Here is a 24,777-nt window from a genome sequence, read left to right as displayed (position 1 = left end):
CCCTTGCGACTGTTGAAAGAATATATAAATATCTCACAGTGATGTTCAGATATTTCGATTTTTTGATTCCCATGGCTGCCATGACCAGTATGGCATGGCATGCCATTCCTAGGCAGGAAAGCCTGTTGGAAGGCCTCTTCAAACAGGCCAGCTTACCAATGAATTGTTGATTTGGTGGGTGGGAACACCATTAATTTACAATGGGGCTCCTTTCCTACTAAACTTTACTAACCCCACAGTCTAGGACATATAGTGTGTTTTTAACTTGCTTAGGGAGTCTGGCAGCTAACTGGTGAGATGGTGCTCCTCACCACTACCCTTTCATTGGGGAACTGCTTTATTAATCTAGAAATTCTCACTGGCTTAGCAGGGATCAATCTTGTGAAAGTACTTCACCAAAGCAGCAGGAGCATTTTCATCATATCTGTATTTGGGCTTCCCATCCTAGTATCCAGTTATAATTTATGTTATATTCTGGAAATCACCCATCAAACAGGCAGAAGCTTCTTTCTGTAATGGAAACAAATAAATGGCCCTTAGAGAGGGGGATACATCTTCGTGCACATGAGGCTCACTGATCTTTTCTCTGGGCCAGGTCTGCAAAGTTATCTGAAGCACTGATTCATTGATCCTCCAGCAAAGGGGTCATAGTATCTAATGGAAGGAAACCTAGGGCTTCATGTACAAAGGAATTTAGTGTTTCGGGAAAACAAAGAGAGAAAAAGCTAAAAGCCTTTTTTAAATGTACTGAACCCATTTAACAATTTGGAAAACATTTTACAAATCTTTAAAAGGTTTTAGGGAACCATTAAGAATCCTAATCTAGAGGGGGGATTAAGGGCCTCCCTTCCCAAAAATCAATGTTGTGGGTTAGGCAGGAGTACCTCACCATTTTTCTGTGGACTTCCCACTCCATCTGAAGGTGATATCACTTGAAACCGGACCAGTGACTTCCTGGATGGCTTCTCTGGTGAGACCTGAGTTGACTAGGCCAAAAGAGAGCTGTTGTTTCATATGAAGTGTGCCAGAGGCCACCTGCCACTTATCTATGAACGTTCAATTTAAGTATTTCTGGGAGAGGTAGTATGACCAGCACAAACATACACAGACAGACATGCACACACACACACACACACACACACACATACACACACACACACACACCCACACCCACACCCACACACACACACACACAAAACTGGCTAGAGAAAGAGAAAAAGAAGACACACACACACACCTGTCGAAAGAGTCACAGAAAAGAGGAATAGACCAGATACAGCAGAAATTATGTGTTTTACTGTAACATGTGATTAGAAAAGTCCCAACTCGTGGACTAAGGGAAATAAATCTTGAAGCCTTCCTATTCGGATGAGATTATGTTGACTTTCAAATTCAGAGACTCGCTCCTCCTCGACACACCCTGAACACTCTTTGGAGGTGCAATGTCTTCTGAAAACGTCGATCAAGGAAGTCTTGTCTCTAACTCAAATCTTGTGTTAATCTGCAGAAAGAAGATGTGATAGAGGTGACAGTCAGCATTTCAGACGGAATAAATAAAGTAAGTGCCCTTTTTATTCTTGTTGGTCAGTCTTTTTAATTATTGTGTAATGGAAATTGGCATCATAATGAGTGAGACTAACAAATACACGTTTCAGTTGTCGGTATATGAGTGTATAAGGCATTAATGCTAAACATCACATTCTAATCAGATGGTCAAGCTGTTCCTTTTTTCAAATAAAAGGGTACATTTGGTCAAGTTGTTATAGTGCCAGACCTGCAACTAGAAGACCACATGCCATATGTATCAAAAATTAATTTTGCGAATCTCAAATTGCGATTTTTTGCTAATCGCAATTAATGAATTGCAAAATGCAATGTATGTAGGATTTGTTAAACATTTTGCGAATCCTACATATTCTGTATTTGCGAATCGTAAATTGAGCTTCGTATATAAGGAATAACTTCCAATTCATTCCTATCCGCTAGGAGGCCCATAGGAATGAATGGGAAGACATTCTCAATTTGCGAGTAGCAATTAGAGAATCGCTAATTGAGAATGTAATTTCAAGGTTGCATGGGTGCCAAGAGTACACCCTGTTGCACCAATGAAATATGCATGTGTGCACATTTTGCTCACATACATGCCCTATGGGCATGTATGTGTGACATATGGCACTTTAAAAAAATCAAAAAAGGGCTTTTTTAAAGAAAACCGCAAATTACCACCAACTTGAAGCTGGTGGTAGTTTGTGATTCCTTAAGGCCAAACCACACTTTTTTTGTGCTTCTTACATTGCATTTAAGGAATCGCAATTTGCGATTCCTTAAATGCATTCGCAAAATAGGAATCGCACAGTTTGCTATTCCTTATTTTGCGAGTTGGTTTTTGTGTGATACATTGCACACTGCTAAATTGCGATTTAGCTGGATACATTTGGCCCCACATTTCTAATCCTGACTGTCAAAGTTCCTCGCAAGTGTCTGATCCTGGGCAATCACCTGTTGTTCTATGACTGTGTAGAACTGTGAGTGCCAGTGAGCCAAATTGACCACTCTAATTTGCGTATTCACATAAATAAAACAGGAGTTTATAAAGAGACTAGCAGCAAGCCAGACAACTATTCGCAAATACACGTCATGTCATGTCATTCCACAAAAGGAACGCGTGAATGTTCTTCTGTTTCAAATAATACATAAAATAACTTTGACATTAATTCTTATATCAAGGAAAAGCTCTAAATGCTACCTGTCTAAAATAAATAGCTGATCAATGTAACTTGTAGTGCTGTGTTGTGACCCTGCTTGCGAACATCTTTACTAGGGACAGTTAATAAAGGTCACGTCGGCACTCTTCTGATCGAGCCTGGCTGTGGTCGCTTACCTCGCAGGGGATTACCTTTATCCCTCAAAGTGATTACCCTTTCGACCTCAGCAACCTTTTATCACTTCATTTAGAATAAAGCTGGACCGTCTGCCTCTCTACCTAACAATGATGTTTACTATAAAATTAGGGAAGCACAATATTAGCATGATTTCTTTGAATCTAACCCTGCTGTTCTTAGGTTACAATGAAGATTCCTTGGGAACAAATTATAGTGAGAAAACACTTCCTGGGCGTCTGATTGCTGCCTTCATGCTGTTTAGAAGTGAAAAATGCTCAGTGTTGTAAAGGTCAAAACGTGTTAACTGTTTGGCTGTTCATTATTGCTTGATATGAAAAAATAATCATTAAAAACAGATCCTTAGTGCTCCAAACCACTAGAGAAATTACATTTTCTCCAAGGACGAAAGACCACTTTTAGACAGTAATTACTAATAAAAAATGATGGCTCTATACTTGACTTCAGTTGCACCGTACCATCTACGGTAGATTGAATTTACGGAAACCCGAGGCTAGAAAAGTGTCCCCTAAGTTATGGAGCTACATGGATTTAAGGGTGAAGAAGCCCACAAGCAGGATATATATAGGATGAAGAGAGAAAGTGAGCAAGTGTCTTAGGAAGAGATTCCCAAGATTGGATTCCTTTGTTATTGTGTCTAGCTGCTGGTTGTGTTTCTCTATAGCAGCATTTGGGAAGCAAAAGTTGCTATAGAAAATTGCCCATGGCTAGCAGGTGTGCAGGCACATAGTTGTTCTACTAACAATGAGCCATACTACTTCTTGGCAATGGATAACAAGTGTGTTAGAAACAATGGAATACATGATATTATAATTGCCACAAAGTAACAAAGACCATGCAGTACCCCAATAAAATGAGCCCTCAATCCTGTCTTTAGCAGGCCTGGGCGTAGGGTTCCGCTCCACTTGTGCAATTTGTGGAATTCGGGAACTCCATGGAAAATACAGAGTTCCCGTTAAATTCCACATTCCGCCTTATAGCAGAATTTATTTTCGTTTTTTGCCCGGGAGCTGGGTTTTTGCACACGCTGGACTAGCGCAACGAGTCTTGCCGAGCACTCGTGATTGCCGGCGCGATTTGCTGGCCACCTGCGAGCACCAGCAAGACTGGCCGACATCCCGCAAGCACCCACAAGGCTTACCAAATGCTAGTATAGCTTTAGGTCGCACATGCAACATCTGGTGCCTTTTTTTTTTAAGACAGCGAGCGCAAGAGAACACCAGTGACCGCAGATTTTCTCCTAGTGGGGCAGTTTGTGTGTAATTTTGAGCCTGAGAATGTATGTCACGTTGCCGAGCTTCAAAAACGTAGCACGAATGGGCGCCTTGAGCAGCTCCGCCCAGTCACAGAATTCCACAGAGTCTTGTGGAGGCTTTTGCCCATTCTGCAGAGCAGAACTCTGCGAGCTGATTAGGCCACATTACAACGCATTCGATACATTGCATACCATTACAACACAAGTTGTTACAACGACTTGCTGTAGGGGCGCCGGATGTTGGAATAGTATAATTTACTATTCCAACACCTTCTCCCCCCTACAGCAAGTCGTTGTAACTACTTGCGTTGTAATAATTTGCGATGTAACAACGTGGTCGTTGTAACAACTGAGTTGTAATAGCATGAGATGTATCGCAGGCGATGTAAACAATGTTTCCCCTTCCAGCGCCGCCCAGGCCTAGTTTTTGTCTGGATAACTCTTTTTTCAGCAGAAACAGGTTTGCAAGGGCTGCAATATTTTTTGGGCAAAGTTCTGCCTACTGTTTTTTTTCATTTGAACCAGTCAGAATTTGGGTAAAACGTTGAAATCAATGAGGAGACGCTAAATTCGGCATGATCTTCTCCGTTCCAGATGTCAAAACTAGTAATGGCCAGTAACAATGTGTTAATGACTCCCTGTGCTGGTAATATTATGTACAATATTATCAGTCCTAATTACGAGGCCACCAGTAGTTGGATCTTCAGTGCAACATTGTTTTATGCATTGCAAAATGCATGGTGAAAATGCACTTTAACTATATGCCGAACCAAAAATCAAACCATAACGATCAATAATGGTGGGAAGTGCTGCTTTATTTTAATGGATAACTATGTTACTTTATTATACACCCTATAGGTAGGTCAACATTGGGCTGTTGCAGATTGAAGTGCATGGTTTTGTCTACTGTTGTGTTCCAGTTCCTACCGTCAGTCTCCCACCATTGTGTTTACATTTCAGGTTGCTGAAAAAGTGAGAATTCTTGTAACGGATGCTAATGACGAGAGCCCGGAGTTTATCAACACGCCTTACATCGTTAGTGTCCTGGAGGTGAGTGCAGCCCCTTATTGCAGTCTATTATTCGGGCTAAAAATAATATTGTTGTGTGGTTTGGAAATATGTTTTGAGGCAAATTGATGGTCAATGAATTATGTCACATAGCAAAGCACTTGAACAACAAATAATTCTCTTAAATGTTCTGTACCTTCTATTGTTAGTAATGTTTACTTTCTTTAATCCAGAAAATATTCAAAAGCTTTATTTAAAGAAACATCGGGGCATATTTACAATGCCCCTGCAGCACTTTTAAGTTGCCTGTGCGTCACTTTTGTGACACCACAGGGGCGCAGTGTGAAGGCCCATATTTACAAAGCCACGCAAACCCACCCTGCGTGGCTTTTCGTGCCCTTGTAAATATGGAGTAAGGCAATGCCTTACTCTGCGTGGAAGAGGTGTTCCATGGGTGTTGCTGAGGGTGTTCCCATGCAACAGTCATGGTTTTTGGCCCTACCCCATATTTACAACATAGCGTAAATCTGGGGCAGTGCCAGAACTAGTGCCTTTCCAGAGCAGGTGTAATGAGAAGAAATGTTTACATTTCTTCATTTGTTTCCTCTTTGTACACGTGCTGCATTCTTCAGCCCACATGGAAAGAGGAAAACGCCTCCTTTGATTGTTTTTGTGCAGGACTGTGTCCATTTGATGCAAGGGTGCCTGTGCTTGCCTGCCTCTGCCGCATTTTGTGGGCTGGCACTGGCATAAAGGACAGAAATGCACCGTATCTTGTAGATAGGGTGCATTCCTGCCCTTTTCCTTTGATGTAGTGCAGCGCAAGGAGAAAGCTTGTGGCACTGTCGTATGCTAACATAGTATAAATATGCCCATAGTTTTGATGTATTCCTTCATCATGTAGGAATGGCTGTTCACTCTCATTTTTACTTTAACATTTTCTATCCGATTACTTCCTTTCCTACAGCCTTCCTTCATTGATTGTGGCTCTCTCTTTTCTCTCTCTCTCTAGCTCTCTGTCTTTCTTCCATTATTAGCTGTTTGGGTGTGATCACCATAGCTCTGTCACTGTTTCAGAGACAGCTCCCTACTGGCCTGATTCACAAAACTGGGAAAGGGACATCGAAAAATGACACTTAAAGGTTTATGCCTAGGTGTGTGTATATTTCTGATTTTCTAGGAAGTTTCAAAGAATGTCATAGGCACTACTTGGAAAGTATCTTTCTCAGGAGTACTCGCTTGAGGACCATTAACACATACAGAGATGTAGAAAGTCTACATTTCTGCATGTGTGAACGAAGTGCAGGCAGCAAGTAACTATTACTTGCTTCTGCACTATCAGGAGAAGCTCCATCCCTTATACCCCTGCTTGAATTGGGGGTCTTCCCTCCCCTTGCCCACTCTGATAATGGATTCACTCCAGCCCGTGACAAGACAAACTCCTCAACCATTTTGCGAGAGAACATTTCCACTCTCTGCAGAAGGTGACCGAACACCCAGAAGCTTGCCTCCTCTTTGATCTTTCTCCTCCAGTTCTTTTTCTTTTTCCCTTCCCCTTTCCACAATCACTTTCCCTTCCTCTTTCAAATTCAAATAAACTTTATTCGACAATTAAGTCATAAAAGTGAGACATAAAATCAAATTTTCCAATAATTAAAACATCATTAAAAGATCATACAATAAATGTATTTAAAAAAGAATTAAACACCAGGGACAGTTGCCGAATATCACGTAGCTAAAAACACATCCTTAAAATGTATAAAACTCATCAGTTGTGTGGGTCAGGTGCAATATAGCAAGGCTCATGTCCGAGCTACATCCCAGCATTTACAATATAAATAAACAGTTTAGATGGTATTCTCAATCTAATTTGATAGAGCTCTTACCCGGATTATCCATGCCCATTTTAAATATTTTGCCACTGCTATGGCAATTGGGGGATTGGGGTCTGTACACAAGATTCGTAGCGCCTCCTCAATGTCGGCGGATACCTATTAATTTACATGTTGGTTTTATCCACATCTTTCTAGGGGCCACATAGAGAGGACAGAAAAAAAGGAGATGACTTATTGACTCCTGTTCTATACACCTCGGGCATTTGTCATGATGATTTTCACCTACCCATTTAGCTGTGAATGACCTTGTTGGAAGGGAGCCTACTCTAGATTGAAAATAAAATCAAGGAAGCGACCTGTAAGGTGCAGGGAGAGGCCCTTCATTCTAGCATTTGATGTAACCATCTCCCAATATTTTGTCTTTAAATCTTTTTTAGAGGGAAAAACCGCTTTAGACGGCTCATCCCAAAGTTCCCTCATCCCTATACTAATTAGCAGAGACTTAATGGCCATTAGCCAACGAATTTTTTGGGAGGAATCTTTAGCTATTATTTCTTTTAGGCCCTCTGCATAGTGCTGAAGCTCTTCTGTGGTCCATATCCTGCGCCAGTACAAAAGTGGGCGCAGGAAAGCAAGATCTTGGACAGGTTTTTTCCCTAGATCCCACATTAAAGGTAGCAACGGGGTACTTATCGGGACGCTAGTCGCTTTTCTTAGGAATTCATTTTCTGCTTGTGTCAGGCTCCCTATTTTTCAAAACCCCATAGTTCAGCTCCATAAAGAGCCGAACTAAGTACCTTCATCCCATATATTTCTAGCAGTGGGCTAATGGGTTTTGTTACAGAAGATTTAAACCTTTTAAGAAGGATACCTGCTTACTGGCGATGCTTAAGGACTGCTAGTTCTAGTTGGCTAGTCCAACCCAGATCTTTCTGAAGGGTAACCCCCAGGTAGGTAAAAGCTTCAACCTGTTCAAGCGGGGCATTGTTCATGTATATCCTCCCTCTATAGGGTTTGGTACACCCAGTAGATTTACGGTCAGTAAGGACCATATACTTGGTTTTGGTTATATTTATTTCCAAACCCCGTTCTAGGCAAAAGTCCTCAAAGCGCTTAAGAGCACGCTGCAGGCCACTAGGAGTTTTTGAAATTAATAAGGTGTTGTCCGCGAACATGAGGATCGGGACTCGCTCACCGCACATCACAGGGGCATCGGTCGGTACCAGGGAGAGAAAACTCGCTACCCCGTTCACAAAGAGTGAGAACAGGGTAGGCGCCATGACGCAACCCTGCCTCACCCCTCGCCCAAAGGGGAAGGGTTCCATAACATCTCCCTGGCCCCCCCACCGTACCCGAGCAAACGTACCCTCATGTAACCGGACGACCAAACTCAGCAGCTCAGGGGGCATCCCTAATTCCTCCAGCACTTGCCACAATTTATTGCGGGGCACCAAGTCAAAAGCCACCCTTAAATCTACGAAGACGGCGTAAAGAGTACATTTGTCCAAAACCACAGTGCGCCAAAATAAAATAATGAATCGGAAAACCTGGTCTATAGTGCTGGTCTTGGGTCTAAACCCAGCCTGGAGGTGACTCAAGATGTTATTATCATCCATCCACGTCTGGATTTCTCCCAAAACCAGCCGTCCCATGATTTTTTGGACAGAGTCGATTAAGCTGATGGGCCGGTAATTACCTGCTAACGACTTGTCCCCTTTCTTAAACACCGGAACTATTTCCGCGCATTTCCATGAAAATGTGACTTCTATCCCCTGGGCGATGGCATTTGCCAAATGCATGATATACAATCGCCATCTTCCCTTATTGTGTAAAAACAAATCGGCTGGGACACAATCCATTCCAGGTGCGCGGCCCGTGGTCACCAGATCTAACGCTCTGTCCACATCTCTTACTGTAAATACTACTTCATTGTAGAAAATGTGGACCCGTGTTCCCTCTATACCTCCTGCTTCATTAGCGGCGTATAGTGGTTTAAAGTACTCAACCCATGCGCTTTGGCTACATTATTTTGGGGTGACTCATGTTGTCGATCCCTGCCCCATTTAAAGAAGTCCCAAAAAGCTTTTGTGTTTTTGGCTTTACAAGCTTCTTTAAGGTCCTGCCAACTAGACTCTTCCCCTGCTTTTTTAGCAACAAACAGTTTGTGCCTATAGTTGGCTCTAGCCACCTTTACTTCACTTGGGTCCTTTGATTTTAGTGCTTTAGATAGCTCCCCCCTAGTTTTACGACAGGAGCCATCATCTCAACTCTCAGTTCTTCGAATTTGCACACTTTTTCCTTTACGAGTCTTACAGAAGTAACTTTTCAGACTAGTAAAATAAATATCATGGGCCTCCATAAAAGCTCTATACGGGAGCCCATCATTAGATTCAACCTCCATAGTTGCCAGGACACCTTCCAATCCCTCCTCAATTTCTGTAATGATATCCTGATGTTCAACCACCTGACACCACTTTAAGCGTCGCTCATCATTAGCTAAAACTAGGTTCGACTTAAAGGGACCCCTACTCGTTTCATCCACCATCTTTAAACCCAAATTAAACACCGCGGAGATGGGGTTATGGTCACTCTCGAAGCGGTCCACTACCTCCATGTCAAGAAGGGTGTACCACAGCTTGAGAGGAACAAGTAGATAGTCTATGCAGCTTGCTCTAATGCCATTATCAAAAGTTACTTTGCCCATTCTATCCGAAGGTGTGCGGCCATTAGCTGCCCTCAACTGATGACCCATACATAGGCCTTTCAGTTGAATTGCAGCCTCGGTCCACTTATTTATAGGGTTGGTGTCTAGCTGGGGAACTCCCCATCTGCTATCCTCTTCATCCGTCAGGTGGGTATCATCGGGGCCCAATGGCTCGAAAGTGGTATTAAAATCACCTGCTATTATTGGTAGTACATTTCCAGGGGTTTCCTGAAGCATTGTATCCAGGGCAACTACCACCTCTGATTTTTTTCCTCCTGGGAGACCCCTAGCATAGACATTAAAAATGTCAATTTTCAAATTCAGAGGGAAGGTAAGCCTTACAGTAAGAATATCGCAATTTGACCCAGGGAGTAAGTGGCTATAGCAGTTAAGACTTTGCCTAACCCAGATAACTAGGCCCCCGTTAGGGCTACCTGGGTGGCTTTTAACTGCGAGGACATAAAAATTTAGATAACCCTCTTTAAACATAGGATCAATCGCCCAAGTATCATGGAGCAGACAGATGTCAAATTTATCGATAAATTCCATCCAGGCAGGTGAGTTTAGTTTGGTCCCCACACCAGCCACATTCCATGAAATGAACGATGTCCGACATACCACCACAGCATGCTCACAGACTAAATTTCCGGATACAGGAGAACTCACTGGTGCTTGGAATTCCTTGTTCGGCATAGACAATCCTCCCACTCCTAAAGTCTCAACTATATTTCCAGTACCTGTCATGACACACCTGCAGGCACCTTTCTCTATGCATCTACCATCACTGACAGTCACTTCAGCTGCCCACTTTCCACACCCATCCTCACCTATACCTGGAGACACATCACTTGAAGCAATATTTTGGGGCATATAGCGTCATTTACACTCACCCAACCCCGACAAAGCCTCAAACTTATTGAACAGCCTTAAATTGCCCAAAGGGTATATATTATGTTGCTCTACCGATCTAAAAGCATTCCTTCCAATGGGTACACTTGGGCCATAGAAATATGATAGGGGGAAAGTTTGTATCTGAGGTGACTGATCAGATCGTGGCCAGCTACAAATGTAGTTTACACTTCTCCAGTCTTTGAAGTTAATAATGACACAGTCCCCTTCAGAAGACTTAGGGCTCCTTCCCAACCAGTTCACTCTCCTTGCAAACAGAATTTCAGAAAGAATGTTCGGTGGTAATGGGCGATGCTTATTGAGCCAAAAGACAGACTTATTTTTCAACTCCCGGTAAGATTCTCGTTTGCCCTGAGCTACTGGAGGTACTCCCACTAATATGACCACATACGGTGCTGATTCAGGTGGGAGATCAATAGTCGGTAGGGTAGCCACAGGTCTTGTTACAGGCCCCACGGTACTTGTTACAGGCCCCAAAGATGGATTTGACAAATGTACTGTTGGTCTATTCTCTGTAACAAGAGGCCCTTGCTCCGTCCCCACTATGCTCCTAGTATCAGGCAGTGTAGGTGGCAGTGGTGCCAGAGAAGTCACCGTGTTAGCTGCCTCAGGGACTCTGGCTCCCTCATTCGTTTCCCCAGAATTGGAAGAATCTGGTGGGTTTTGGGCTATTGGTGATTTCCGTTGCAGGTTTGGAACACTACACCGTGATCCAACCTGTTTCTGGACTGTTGATAATGAAAGTTCCAGACACACCAGTCTATTTTCAATAGACTCCAACCGATCCTATATTGGGTTGCATAGCTTTTTAATAGTTCCCTCCAGTTTTTTTCCAAAACGGTTGGCCTAGGTCAAGATGTGGCTCATTCCTTGCAGGCACCTGTAACCCTCCATGACCTTCAATATTAGGTGGTACAGTCTGAGTTTGGCTACCAGATGACGTTACTACTTCCACCTCCTTTGGAGCAGACTTCTTTGGGCACTTTGCTTTCCTACCCTCAGCTTGTATGGATGGACCGGGACGTTTTCTTTTAGCTAACAACCTCCCCTCTATCTGTGCTGGGCCTGATTTTGCATTACAGGCTGAGCGGGTTTTGATGTTAGGTGAGGGGACTCTTCGAGCACCAGGATGGGGGAGTAATGACATAGATGAAGACATGTTTAGCTCGTCCGTAAGATCTGGGTGGGGTGAAGAATTAACATCCACCACCCCCGAGGGAGGGAGTGTTCCCTGGGTATCTTCCAGCCGAGGTAACAGTGATCTAGCTGTTGCCAAATTCCCCAAAGACGAACGCTTATCAAGTAGGGTGTCCAAGGATAGTCCTTTTTCCGTAAGTTCTATATCCTTGGCAAGGGCTGACGATACCCTAATCAAGAAATTGTCCAGTGTTCCCAATAGAGAGCCTCCTGTAGACCTTCTACCATTAAGGGCTGCCTCTGGTGGCGTCGCCATGGTCACTGATGTAAGATTACTAGCCCTCCCAACCATATGGACCACACAAAAGATAATCTGATTTGACACTAACCTTGTGCCTGTACTGGAGATGTTAGTGGTCTGGCCCGTCCCGTCCTTGCTCGATCTTGAACGGGCTTAAACGGGCCCGCCCTTGGCCCGGCCTTCGCCCGGCGTCCCGCGACGCGGGGTTCTCCGCTGTTTAAATGCGCCTTCGGGCGCTCTGGTCCCGTGGTATGCTTAGCTTGTTGTGACTCCTGGTGGTGGCGGCGTTTGGTCCTGGCCCCTCTCGTGACTCCTGGCGGTGTCGGCGTGACAGGTTAGTCGTCCCCGCTCTCTGCCGGGATCTCCACTGTTTAAATGCGCCTTCTGGCGCTCTGGTCCCATGTGATTTGTGCCCGCCGCTAAGCCTGCTGGGTAATGTAGTCCCGGGCGGCAGCGCGATGCTTAGCTTGTTGTGACTCCTGGCGGTGGCGGCGTTTGTTCCTGGCCCCTCTTGTGACTCCTGGCGGTGTCGGCGTGACAGGTAAGTTGTCCCCGCTCTCTGCCGGGATCTCCACTGTTTAAATGCACCTTCGGGCGCTCTGGTCCTGTGTGATTTGCGCGCGCCGCTAAGCCTGCCGGGTAATGTAGTCCCGGGGCGGCAGCGCGATGCTTAGCTTGTTGTGACTCCTGGCGGTGGTGGCGTTTGGTCCTGGCCCCTCTCGTGACTCCTGGCGGTGTCAGCGTGACAGGTAAGTTGTCCCCGCTCTCTGCCGGGATCTCCGCTGTTTAAATGCGCCTTCGGGCGCTCAGGTCCCGTTTGATTTGCGCGCGCCGCTAAGCCTGCCGGGTAATGTAGTCCCGGGGCGGCAGCGCGATGCTTAGCTTGTTGTGACTCCTGGCGGTGGCGGCTTTTGGTCCTGGCCCCTCTCGTGACTCCTGGCAGTGTTAGCGTGACAGGTAAGTTGTCCCCGCTCTCTGCCGGGATCTCCGCTGTTTAAATGCGCCTTCGGGCGCTCTGGTCCCGTGTGATTTGCGCGCGCCGCTAAGCCTGCCGGGTAATGTAGTCCCGGGGCGGCGGCGCGATGCTTAGCTTGTTGTGACTCCTGGCGGTGGCGGCGTTTTGTCCTGGCCCCTCTCGTGACTCCTGGCGGTGTCGGCGTGACAGGTAAGTCGTCCCCGCTCTCTGCCGGGATCTCCGCTGTTTAAATGCCTTCCTCTTTCACTTTCCCTTTTCCCTTTACCGTTCCATTTCCATTCCAATTTCCCTTCCCTTTACCAATCCCCTATTCCTTTCCCTTCCCCTTACTCTTACCTTTACCTTTACCCTTACCCTTACTCATACCAATACCCTTTCCCTTACCTATTTCCTTTCTTTTCACCCTTCCCTTCCGTTCAATTGCCTTCCCATGGTTGCATAAAAAGCATACCCCTATTCAGATACCATTGTATAGTTAATGCCAACGGGGCAATCCTTGGAGTATGCTCCAGTTGGGATGGGGTCATGGGACAGCACACCCTGGTGGGCATAGGATGTGTGTTAGCCATATGAAATATAGCCAAGCATCAGAGCTGCAAGTGCACCCCCCTCCCCATTTAGGGAGAGGCTGAGAGGCATGAACTATTGCGCGATAGCTGAGGAGGCTGTATACAGATCATGGGGCTGACAAACAAGTACACTAGTAGATGAGGACCCCGGAAAAAAACACTTTTACCTTTCTTAACGTAGGACTTGGCTATGGGTCCTTAACGTGCATCTAGTCTCTTTCTCATTCTTTCTCTATTTATCCTGGCTGAATTCATGGGGGGGGGGGCAAACTTGATGTACATTCTAGGTCAATGTACATGCTGGGGCATACTGTGGGGAAGCTGGCAATGCTGTATCGGTTATGTGGTTCTAGTGAACTGAGTTGTTGAAAAGAATTTACAACAAAAATACATTACAAAGTGAACTCCTCCCTCCGACTGGAGAATTGCCTCACAGAAATCTTAACAATTCAGGGTACCTACACAAGATACTTCAACCCTTGCCAACTGCTGTCTGCTCTCAAACATCACCCTTGTGGCTATATTAATTGAAATATATGTATTCATGTAAATTTGTTTTCCCTGTGAGACCAAATAAGCTACCCTGTGACCCTTAAATTAGGATTCCTTTATGGATGCACTTTCTTGGCCCTAAACAGAGGCAAGAAGGAGGACTCCAGTTCATACACAATAAAATGGCAAGGTGCCTTATTTAAACGCTAGCAGAGTGGGAGGAATGTCATGGCTGTCATCCTGCCATGGTAAATCCACAGTTTCCTCACTCTATTGACAGTCAGAGAAAACAGCTGGGCTACAGACCTGTGGAGCAATTGCTAGATTTGCTGAAGGCAACACTTGACCCAGCTGTGTCTCCTTTACAGAACTGCTGTTACATTGTAATGGTTATCTAACCTTTCTGAGGACAGGACTTCTATCACTCACTTTTTCTGCCTGTGTCCACCATGCAAAGCATGGACAAAATGGATATGGAAAGCATTAAAAGCCTGCACATGGAAGAAAAAGCTCCTTGCACATCAGGGTCATATTTATCAGAAATAAACAAAGTACTGATTTGGGAGTTTCTTTTCTCTTTAAACATGGTGCCCACTGTACAAACGTTATTGCTGTGTATGGGGTCACCGAGGCAGTGGCTCATTTCACAACAAAGAGAGCCCTGAAATGCACGAGGGAATCTCTAAATATGGTGGGGCACCTTCTAAGGGCTCCTGAAAGCCATATGACTTCCTGGTTCTTTAGGGCCTGTCTGCTGCTCTTGATATGATTGGCAACACAACCCTACTCACTGCAATAAATATAATTAACTTATTATAATGTTTCCAGTCATCATACTACAGAAATGACTAAAACAATGATTTGTCCTCCCTTCTCTTGATGTATTTCATTGTATATTTAGGACTAGTACCATACTTTCTAAGGGGTTTAACTACAAGGTTTACATGTGGGTAAACAAACCAGACCTGCATCCTGAGCTGAATACCTCTTTTTCCAATACTGGCCCACACAGTTTTACAATTGGGTAATATAAATTTAGCTTGTTTTAATGCAAAAGACAAGCAAAACACAGGTAGTGCGTCTTCTTTGTATGCTGTCTTCAAATTGTGGCAGCCAATCACACCATCCCTTAAACTCAAATCCCATAAGTAGATACACTTGTGTTCATGTGTGACCACTGACCAATCCTTATGATCGAGTGGGAGCCTTATTATAAATCAACAGGGCTCCTGTTCCACCAAACATGCAGTTCCAACTCCCCCACCCCAAAAGCGGCATCGGGTCTGTCGCAGAACTACTGCTATTAGTGCTTCAGACCTTCACCCTGTTTAGGGCAGCCCTTCCAATTTTTCCTGCCACTTTTCTCTAAAAGATCACCACCAGTTAGGTGAGCATCACTCATGAGTACTTTTTTGCTGGAAAGGTGGGAGCAAGAACAGACACCAACCTGGCAGCATAACAGATCACCCACCCTGGTCTAAATTGCTCACTTTGTCTTCATTTCACACATCCACAATGGAACTATCTTACAATTCTGTCACGAAATACAATCAATTGCAGTGTAATCTTTCCTGGTGGAGTCATCCGATAACTCTTTAATTTCTGGTGTACTTCAGCATCTATAATCTGGGCTCTTGCAGGATTAACAATTGTAATTCGTCACTGTAACAATGACCTGTGGTCCCGATTGTTCTAACCATATTTGCCCAGTTCTTAAGGAGCTTAATCTTATTTCCACAGAACAAAAAGGTATTTTCAAAATTCACCTGCAAAGTCATTGCTCAAGATCCTTCTACATTAAGAATCCATTCTATAGACAGATCTAGTTTACACACTAATTTCTGTGTGTTCTGGAAATACTGCTGGGGTGGATGAACTTTCTCTTTTAAGGAACAAGGCTCTAGACCTTCTTGCTTCCTACATGAGAAAGAATGCTTCTAGGCACTGGAAAGCAGTCAAAAGCATGTATCTTTCACCAGTGCTTTAAATAAGCATGCCCTGCTGTCAACGGCTTTCTCTGTCAGACGTGGCTTCATAAAAACATTTTTTACATTTCTTTCTAATTCAGTCTTCTCTTGGTCTTATCAAACCCAGCCATGATGCTGTACTACCATATTCTAAAGATGTACAGAAAACTCACATCCTCAGTTAATTTTGTCTCAGAGTGAATTGTGGAGAACTCCTTAGATATCAATCTTCTTTGGAAAGTCCAGACTACATGTTCACGGAGGACATATTCCCAAGCAAGACTAGGGAAAACAGGGTTGGTGGCACCCATTAGTGTTCATTAATAATATTAATATTATTAAAAAGAATGATGGTAATAATAATACTACTAATGATAATATCACAATATTAGTAACTGTAATCATAATCGTAATACACATATCAATTAGTATTATTGTTACTGTGATTATTATTGATATTATTAGCAGAAAGTTAATCATTTATGGAGCCAATTCCCCAAAGACTCAATTCATCAATATCACCTAGATGAACAATACTTATTTCATCAACCTTCCAGAGTGAATTGCCAAAGCTAGTGCTATTAGAATTGAACATCCAATCCATAGATTGAACAAAATTCTAAGTGGGACCACCTTGAACCTTTCTGTGCATATAAAACAGAGAACTCATAGCTCTATTAATACATTGTTATACAACTTCTCCTCTCTGCTGCCATATGCATAGAGGAAACTGGTGCGAGTTTTATGTAGCAAATACCCATTGTCGTGATCTGCAGAAGATGTGTAATGAAGGTGTGCAGCCCCTGGCGAATATACTAGGAATGTGTACCTTGTACAAAGGTGCAAATTTTCGGATGATATTATGGGGCCTATACTGATTTAAACATGTTGTACAGGTTATTCTGTCTGATGTAGCCACCTCTGCACTGAACATGAACAACCAGAAATGCACAAAAATAATGCTTTTGACTGAGTGAATAAAACAAATATAAGACAGTTACAATATTATAACTTAAGTTAGAAAAGTCATGTTTTGGTATTTTTCCCAACTAAAGTGAGGGATTAATTGCATATAATTAATGCAAAAAAATTCCAAAGCAGACAGGTAGTTAAAGGTTCTGCCTCCCCTTCTAGCCAACCTGACCTTAAGAATGCTAACAAGCTAGAAAGCTTCTTGGCAAAGTTTTTGTGCAGATATGAATCTGGTGAAATAATGATTTATATAGTCTGGAAATTTGGCATGAAGAGCGTTTTGGACAACTCATAAAGATTTGAACATGATACATTTTGTCAAAGGAAGCCAGTGGTGTGAGGCTAGAGAAGGAGAAATAAAATTAAATCTGGATATTTTTTAAAATCAATCTTGTTTCAGTATTTTGGACTATTTGAAGAATGTTTAGCCTATGCTGAAAAAGCCTAGGTAAAGGAATGTCTGACAAAATATCGATTACGAAATTATCGATATACAAAAATATCGGAACAAAAATATCGATGCCAAAAATATCGATTTCCTATCCCTAACAAGGTAAGTACAAATATATCGAAAAAAATATATAGAATGACAAAAATATCGTTTTTTGTAAAATATCTTTTTTTTTAAATAAAATAAAAATGTAATATTAATAAAATAATACTTATAAATGTAATAAACATATTTAAAAATGTACTATAATAGTTAAAATTAACACATAATTTAATACAAAATAATATTAATAAATATATAATACATTATACATTTTTCATTATTAATAACTCTAAATTAATTATTTTCATAACTTATAAACAAATAAAAAATAATAAATTACTAATACATTTACATACATTAAATAATCATATAAATAACAATTAATAACAACATAAAACTAATAAAAAAGCAAAATACATTTTAGATAGCCTATGAGTAAACATTACTATACCCACTCCAGAGAGTGCGACAGTAGGGAAAGTGTTGGATAGCGTAGGGTTAAAAATTACTATTCCAACTCCAGAGAGTGCAACAGTAGGGAAAGTGTTGGATAGCGTAGGGGTAACAATTACTATTCCAACTCCAGAGAGTGCAACAGTAGGGAAAGTGTTGGATAGCGTAGGGGTAACAATTACTATTCCCACTCCAGAGAGTGCAACAATAGGGAAAGTGTTGGATAGCGTAGGGTTAAAAATGACTATTCCAACTCCAGAGAGTGCAACAGTAGGGAAAGTGTTGGATAGCATAGGGGTAACAATTACTATTCCAACTCCAGAGAGTGCATCAGTAGGGAAAGTGTTGGATAGCGTAGGGGTAACAATTACTATTCCAACTCCAGAGAGTGCAACAGTAGGGAAAGTGTTGGATAGCGTAGGGGTAAAAATTACTATTCCCACTCCAGAGAGTGCAACAGTAGGGAAAGTGTTGGATAGCGTAGGGGTAACAATTACTATTCCAACTCCAGAGAGTGCAACAGCGGGGAAAGTGTTGGATAGCGTAGGGGTAACAATTACTATTCCCACTCCAGAGAGTGCAACAGTAGGGAAAGTGTTGGATAGCGTCGGGTTATAAATTACTATTCCAACTCCAGAGAGGGCAACAGTAGGGAAAGTGTTGGATAGCGTAGGGGTAACAATTACTATTCCAACTCCAGAGAGTGCAACAGTAGGGAAAGTGTTGGATAGCGTAGGGGTAACAATTACTATTCCAACTCCAGAGAGTGCAACAGTAGGGAAAAGTTTTGGATAGCGTAGGGGTAAAAATTACTATTCCCACTCCAGAGAGTGCAACAGTAGGGAAAGTGTTGGATAGCGTAGGGGTAACAATTACTATTCACACTCCAGAGAGTGCAACAGTAGGGAAACTGTTGGATAGCGTAGGGGTAAAAATTACTATTCAAACTCCAGAGAGGGCAACAGTAGGGAAAGAGTTGGATAGCGTAGGGGTAACAATTACTATTCCAACTCCAGAGAGTGCAACAGTAGGGAAAGCGTTGGGTAGCTTAGGGGTAACAATTACTATTCCAACTCCAGAGAGTGCAACAGTAGGGAAAGTGTTGGATAGCGTAGGGGTAAAAATTACTATTCCCACTCCAGAGAGTGCAACAGTAGGGAAAGTGTTGGATAGCGTAGGGGTAACAATTACTATTCCCACTCCAGAGAGTGCAACAGTAGGGAAACTGTTGGATAGCGTAGGGGTAAAAATTACTATTCCAACTCCAGAGAGTGCAACAGTAGGGAAAGTGTTGGATAGCGTAGGGGTAAAAATTACTATTCCCACTCCAGAGAGTGCAACAGTAAGGAAAGTGTTGGATAGCGTAGGGGTAACAATTACTATTCCAACTCCAGAGAGTGCAACAGTAGGCAAAGTGTTGGATAGCGTAGGGGTAAAAATTACTATTCCAACTCCAGAGATTGCAACAGTAGGGAAAGTGTTGGATAGCGTAGGGGTAACAATTACTATTCCAACTCCAGAGAGTGCAACAGTAGGGAAAGTGTTGGATAGCGTAGGGGTAAAAATTACTATTCCCACTCCAGAGAGTGCAACAGTAGGGAAAGTGTTGGATAGCATAGGGGTAACAATTACTATTCCAACTCCAGAGAGTGCAACAGTAGGGAAAGTGTTGGATAGCATAGTGATAACAATTACTATTTCTACTCCAGAGAGTGCAACGGTAGGGAAAGTGTTGGATAGCGTAGGGGTTAAAAAGACATACTTAAAAAAAATTACTTTTTTTAATAATACAAATATGAACTATTAAAAAAATATAAACCATTTACAATACATATACATAATTATTAAAAACATGATTAGCTAAATATATGTAACCAAACATAATCATTAAAAAATACCACTTTATAATATTTAATTACCAATTATCAAATAATTAACAATTATAAAATTAACTTAACAATGATTTTTATTTCATTATTACTTAATTACTTTTAAAATATTTCCCACCATATTCCCCTATAAACACACAACCCGCAACAGAACACATTTATCAATTAATGAATTATTTACATTTAATTACCAATTAATTAAAATTAATTAACAATTAATAAAAATTAATGTATACTTCCTACTAATTAATAATTAATTCAACATAATGAAATTACTTCCCACCCTATTCCCCTATAAACCCATAACCCGCTACAGAACATATTTATCAATTAATCAATTAATTAAAATTAATTAATACATTTCTCAATTAATTAATTAATAAATCCTACTAATTAATAATTAATTTAACCTAATTAAATTACTTCCCACCCAATTCCCCTATAAACGCATAACCCGCTACAGAACATATTTATCAATTAATCAATTAATTAAAATTATTTAAAAATGATTCTCAATTAATTAATTAATAATTCCTACTAATTAATAATTAATTTAACATAATTAAATTACTTCCCACCCTATTCCCCTATAAACCCATAACCCGCTACAGAACATATTTATCAATTAATCAATAATGAAAATTAATTAAAAATAATTCTCAATTAATTAATTCATAATCCCTACTAATTAATAATTAATTTAACATAATTAAATTACTTCCCATCCTATTCCCTTATAAACCCACAACCCGCTACAGTACTAAAACACAACATTCAATTAAATTACATTAAAAATACATGATAAAACATAATAAATACTATATAATATACACTAAATTTATTTAAAAATCGATATTAGTAACATCGAAATTATTTACTTCGATATTACTGACATCGATATTTAAAACTTCGATATTACTATTATCGATATTAAAAGTGTCGATATTACTTACCTTATATATTATGTCCCTTCGATATTTAAACTTCGATATAATTGTATATCGAAATTTAAAACTCGATATTTTGTCTGTGTACCTAGGTAAAGATAGTGGGCAAAGACAAGCCATGGTAATATAAGGGTAAGCACAATTGCTTTACATGCTAGAATTGGAATCTGAGGAAATATTTTATGGAGAGATTTAAGGAGTGCAAAACAGGTTCCGGCCATGTTACTGATATAGTTTTCAAATGGTAAAGTGTCATCAAATATCCCTCCTAGAATTCTAGCTGCTTCCATTCCACCAAGTACATGGATATTTATTAGTTGTCAATGTTTAGAACCCAGATCCTTTGAAAAAATAATATTATGTTTGTTCCAGTCATGCAAATTAAAACAAAATTATTTCCCCCAAACAAATTCCAAGTGGGAGGTACACCTATCAAGTAGAGCACTCTTATATTTGCTCTATGGATTACTTTCTTCAACAATTTGTGGGAGTTTAAGGCACAGAACTGCCTGTCAAACTGAAGCAAAACAATTCAGGCTAACAATATTTTCCAACTTTGGCCCTTTGACAAGCTTATATCTAAATGTGTGTGTAGGGGTTCTATGTGGTTCATTGTCCCATAATTTTTTTTGCTAAATATTGTGATTAAGATTTTCTTTGCATGTGCTATCTTTACGTTGCTCTCTATCTCCTATTCTTCTCCATCACCAACTTTCCCTCAATAACTCGTCACCTCTTCATGCATTTTAATCTACTTTGTACTACATGAATCTCTTCTTTTATTTCTCGTTATTATTTTTTTTATCACCATCTCTCAATTGAGATTGCTCCCTTTCTTTATTTCTATGTTGTATTCAGTAGAACCTTTTATTTTCACTAATGATCATAACCAGTTTTATAGCACATATGCTACAGGTGCCTACGCAATTCATTATTTATGCTTAAGGAAATGCAGGGTGTTATCCGTAGAGCTATTTACACAAGTCTCCCCATCTTTCTGCCTCGCTCACCTGCAATCTATCCTCATCTACTTCTTGTTCAGTTTACCCACCTTCACTTTACCTAATTAGGATTTGAATACATGGAATAAAACAGTAGTTAATGTCCACACTCTAATTCTTCTGATTGACGGTCCACATTAGATCAGATTAGATTAGAATATTTATAAAGCGCATGGCTGCCTCGGCAAAGAGGCGTCCCAGCGCTGAAACCAGACCAAGCAGGGAGTAGAACAGAGGAAAACTTCTAGGGGCAGGACCGGAACAGGACGGACGAGGAGGATCAGGCCTGGGAGAAGAGCCACGTCTTCACGAGACGTCTGAAAACCTGATGGTGAGGAATGCTACGGATGTGAAGGGGGAGAGAGTTCCAGAGAGTAGGGGCCAGGCGTCTGAAGGAGCGACCGCCGGATCTTGCTCTGCGAATGTGAGGGAAACAGGCAAGACTCTGGTTTGCCAAACGTAGGGCACATGAGGGGGTGTACCTAGTGCAGAGGCCACTAGAATGTCCGGTGCACTGCCTGTTAGTATCTTATGCATGATACAAAGCGTCTTAAAGTTTATACGCTGTGTCAGCGGGAGACAGTGTAGACGGCGGAGGAGATTAGACGCATGGCTGAATTTATGAAGGGCAAAAATAATACGTGCTGCCGCATTCTGGACCCTCTGCAGTCTACCAAGCACAGATTTGTTAGAGACGAGCAGAAGCACATTGCAGTAGTCCAGACGGGCCAGTATAGAGGCTTGGATAATCAGTTGGCGTGTTTGGGCATCAAAGAGGCCCAGATTGGTCTTAGGCCGCGCAGTAGTCCAAAGCATTTCCCGGCTACTGACTTAGCATGTGTTTCAAAATTTAAGATTTGTATCCATTAGAAAGCCTAGGGTTTACACCGCAGGTTTGGGGTCAGGGGGGTTACCTAGCGCTCGAGGCCACCAATCATTCATCCAGAGATGAGACTCTTTGCCAACCAGAAGAATCTCCGATTTGGTGGAATTTAATTGCAGGAAATTTGCTGTCATCCATTCTGCAACTGCCGTAATATCTTCTTTAAATTTTAATTTATCCTGCTCAGTGTCATTAGACAAGGCAATCACCAGCTGGGTGTCATCAGTGTATGACACCAGGGATATTCCTCGTGCATTGGCCATCCGTACCAGGGGGCTCATATATATATTAAAGAGTGTAGGGCTCAATGCAGAACCTTGAGGGACCCCACAGTGAAGAGAATGGACTTGGGACGAGAAAGAAGGAGAGGTCACTTGGAAGGTCCAGTCGCTCAGAAAGTGGGAAAAGCATTCTAAGGCTTCAATTCCCAATACCTGCTTCTTCCAAACGAAAGAGCAGGATTTCATGAGACACCGTGTCAAATGCCGCGCTTAGATCCAGCAGCACCAATGCAGATGTGCTGCCGGCATCTAGCGCAGATTTGAGTTGTTCGACCACAGCCAGTAAGGCTGACTCGGTGCTATATCTTGGTTGAAACCCATTCTGGGAGCAGTCCAGTATATGATTTGAGTCTAGAAACTGTGTTAAGATGGAATTCACATGTGCTTACAGAATTTTCCAGAGGAAAGGGAGTAGTGAGATTGGGCGGTAATTCTCTGATTTAGACACATCAAGTGTAGGTTTCTTGAGAAGAGGGACCACTTTTGCGTGTTTCCAGGCTTTAGGCACCGTCACGGTCGAGAGGGAGAGATTGAGTAGCTCCAGACATTCAGGCAGGAAACCTTGTTGAGTTTTCCTGAAGGCTTCTGGTTTAAGAGGATCATCTGGGGATCCGGATTAATTTTAATTACTAGTCTCTCAAATTCCCTCAGGGAAATGGGGGGGAGAGAAACAAGAGTGACAATCTCTGAGCCAGTGTGAGTGTTTTTCCCTTAAGCTCTGGAAGGTATACCATGGTCAAACTTATGATAAATATCTTCAACCTTCTTCAGAAAGAAGGTTGCCAGGTCTTCACAGTGTTTGTTGGAGTAGATAGTCTTGCCTAATTACCCTGGCACCGAAGTCAGTTCTTTCAATAGAGAAAAGATAGTTTTGTTACGATTGGTGCTGGTATTGGTCAAGCCAGAGTTGTGAGCTGTTCTGGATTTACGTACCAGCTTATGGTAGGATTTAATGGCCGCTCTATATAGTACTTTGGCCTGGGGGGTCATATGATCTCCTCCAAGCTCTTTCCAGAACTTTACAATTTTTCTTAGCTAGGATAAGGTCTTCATTAAACTAAGCATTGGCCCGCGTGCTTTTCGAGTGTGTGAGTTTAAGGGGAATACATGTATCTAAGTCTTGACTTATCCACCTTTGGAAAGCCGCGTTAGCCTCGTCCATGTTTGTGGCTTTACCCAGAGGCTTTGCATTCAGGGCTGTGAGGGTCTACTTGGTTCAGTTTATGCCAGGGTCGTTTTAGGGAAGGATGTTGATTAGGCGGAGATTTATGTCCTGCTTTTGATAGCCGCATTGAAATGAGAAAGTGGTCAGTCCGGATCCTAGGGAGTGGTGGCAAAACTTCCAGTAGCTCTAAATTCGAGAGGATAGGGTCAAGGAGATGAACTGCTCTATGTGTCGCACTGGGCGTCAGTTGAATCAGCTGACAGGCTGCCAGGTATCCTAGGAAGCTAATGATCTCCGAAGATTCTTGTGATTCTAAATTGAGGTTCATGTCGCCTATAATGTTGAAGTTGGCCGTCTGTAGAGCCAGTGTTAAGACCAAGTTTAAGAGGGCTTCTCGCAAAAAGTCAGAAGGGCCAGGAGGTCGATAGATAAGCAGACCAGAGAAGGTGAAGTTAGCACTCAGTGAGATTTTAAATGTTGCACTCTCGCAATCAGGAAGCACAAATGGCGACAAACTGCATGAGTATACAGATTTGTAGATAATCGCAATGCCGCCCCCTCTTCCTCTAGATCTATTTAAGCTGCGTGTAGCATAGCCTGTAGGAAGAGCAACTGCTGGGATGGCCACAGAGGAATCACA

The 24,777-nt window shown here is 42.1% G+C and overlaps 1 protein-coding gene across 1 annotated transcript in view; it reads left to right on the top strand.

Annotated features, from left to right (window-relative positions):
• Window positions 1–24,777, top strand: part of CDHR1 (cadherin related family member 1) — a 553,828-nt gene that overhangs the window by 173,840 nt on the left and 355,211 nt on the right. Inside the window, exons 4-5 of the mRNA XM_086920154.1 lie at window positions 1,508–1,558; window positions 5,116–5,205. Of these exons, the coding sequence (XP_086776280.1) occupies window positions 1,508–1,558; window positions 5,116–5,205 (141 nt within the window). The remainder of the gene's footprint in view (window positions 1–1,507; window positions 1,559–5,115; window positions 5,206–24,777) is intronic.

This window comes from Lissotriton vulgaris, chromosome 5 (genome assembly GCF_964263255.1).
Source record: "Lissotriton vulgaris chromosome 5, aLisVul1.2, whole genome shotgun sequence".
Taxonomy (NCBI): Eukaryota; Metazoa; Chordata; class Amphibia; order Caudata; family Salamandridae; genus Lissotriton; species Lissotriton vulgaris.
Note: the sequence above shows the minus strand (reverse complement) of the source record. Positions and strands in the feature narration are given on the sequence as shown.